The 1,258-nt window shown below is 42.5% G+C and overlaps 1 protein-coding gene across 1 annotated transcript; it reads right to left on the bottom strand.

The window, feature by feature from the left end:
• Nucleotides 1-504: 504 nt before the first annotated feature.
• On the bottom strand, nt 505-1,018 carry LOC120651234 (glutamic acid-rich protein-like). The gene is made up of 2 exons (XM_039928664.1): nt 644-1,018; nt 505-564 (listed from the first exon to the last, which is right to left on the bottom strand). Exons 1-2 carry the CDS (start codon nt 1,013-1,015, stop codon nt 535-537), a joined length of 402 nt encoding a protein of 133 aa, XP_039784598.1. The 5' UTR covers nt 1,016-1,018; the 3' UTR covers nt 505-534.
• Between the last annotated feature and the right edge of the window lie 240 nt (nt 1,019-1,258).

Below are 1,258 nucleotides of genomic sequence, written 5' to 3'. Positions count from 1 at the left end.
TTTGACATACAAATAGCTTTTCATTGATGATTTTTGTGAATAGAGTTGTATTCACCCTCCCGATCTTGAAGCCCTTGTTGATAAGGAAGTCACGAAGGCGTTCATACCAAGCCCTTGGCGCTTGCTTGAGCCCGTAGAGTGCCTTGTGCAACCTATAAACATGATTATGATATCTAGGGTCCTCAAACCGGGGAGGTTGTTCAACAAACACCAACTCATTAATCAAGCCATTTAAGAACGCACTTTTCACATCCATTTGAAAGAGTTTCATGTTATGATGTGAAGCGCACGCTAAAAGGATACGAATGGCTTCAAGTCTTGCAACGGGGGCAAATATTTCACCGAAGTCCAACCCTTCAACTTGTGCAAAACCCTTTGCCACAAGTCTTGCCTTGTTGCGAATCACTACACCATGCTCATCTTGTTTGTTGCGGAAGACCCACTTTGTACCAATGATATTCTTGTCTTGAGGACGTTCTTCAAGAACCCATACTTCATTGCGGGTGAAGTTGTTGAGTTATTCTTACATGGCTATCACCCAATCCGGGTCCTCAAGAGCTTCATCTATATTTGTGGGTTCCAAGCAAGAAACAAACGAGTAATGTTCATAAAAAGAGGCATATTGACGTCTTCGAGTTCTTACTCCACTAGAGGGGTTACCCATGACCAAGTCAATGGGATGATTTCTTGAAGTTCTTGTAAGCCTCTCTTGTGCTTGAGACGTTGATTCTTCTAGTGATTCGTCATCTTGATCTTGGGCTTGGGCTTGTTCACTTGTGATGTGCGTGTCATCAAATGGAAGTTGTTCTTCAACCACTTGTTCATCTTGGGCATCATGGAAAGGAGGTGAGGCATCATCTTCTTCATCGGATGACTCATCATGGTGATGTGATGATGTAGACTTGTCTTCATCCTTTGAGTCATCCTTGGAAGTGACTTCAACTTGATTGGATGAGGCTTGTTGCTCTTCTACCTCCTCCTTTGGCTTGACTTGCCCAATAGTGATGTTCTTCATGACTTCTCGAAGTGGTTCATCACCTACATCATCACAGGAGAAAACTTCCCCTTGGGAGCCATTAGTCTCATCAAACTCCACATCACAAGTTTCTTCAATCTTGCTTGTAGCACTATTGAATACTCGATATGCTTTGGAGTTTGATGAATAACCAATAAGAAAACCAACATCACATCTACTTTCAAACTTGCCTAGGTGCTTCCTTTTCTTGAAGATGTAGCATTTGCAACCAAACACCCGGAA

This window comes from Panicum virgatum, chromosome 1K, assembly GCF_016808335.1.
Source record: "Panicum virgatum strain AP13 chromosome 1K, P.virgatum_v5, whole genome shotgun sequence".
Lineage (NCBI taxonomy): Eukaryota > Viridiplantae > Streptophyta > Magnoliopsida > Poales > Poaceae > Panicum > Panicum virgatum.
The sequence above is the reverse complement of the archived record's forward strand: the minus strand, read 5'-3'. Positions and strand labels throughout refer to the sequence as shown.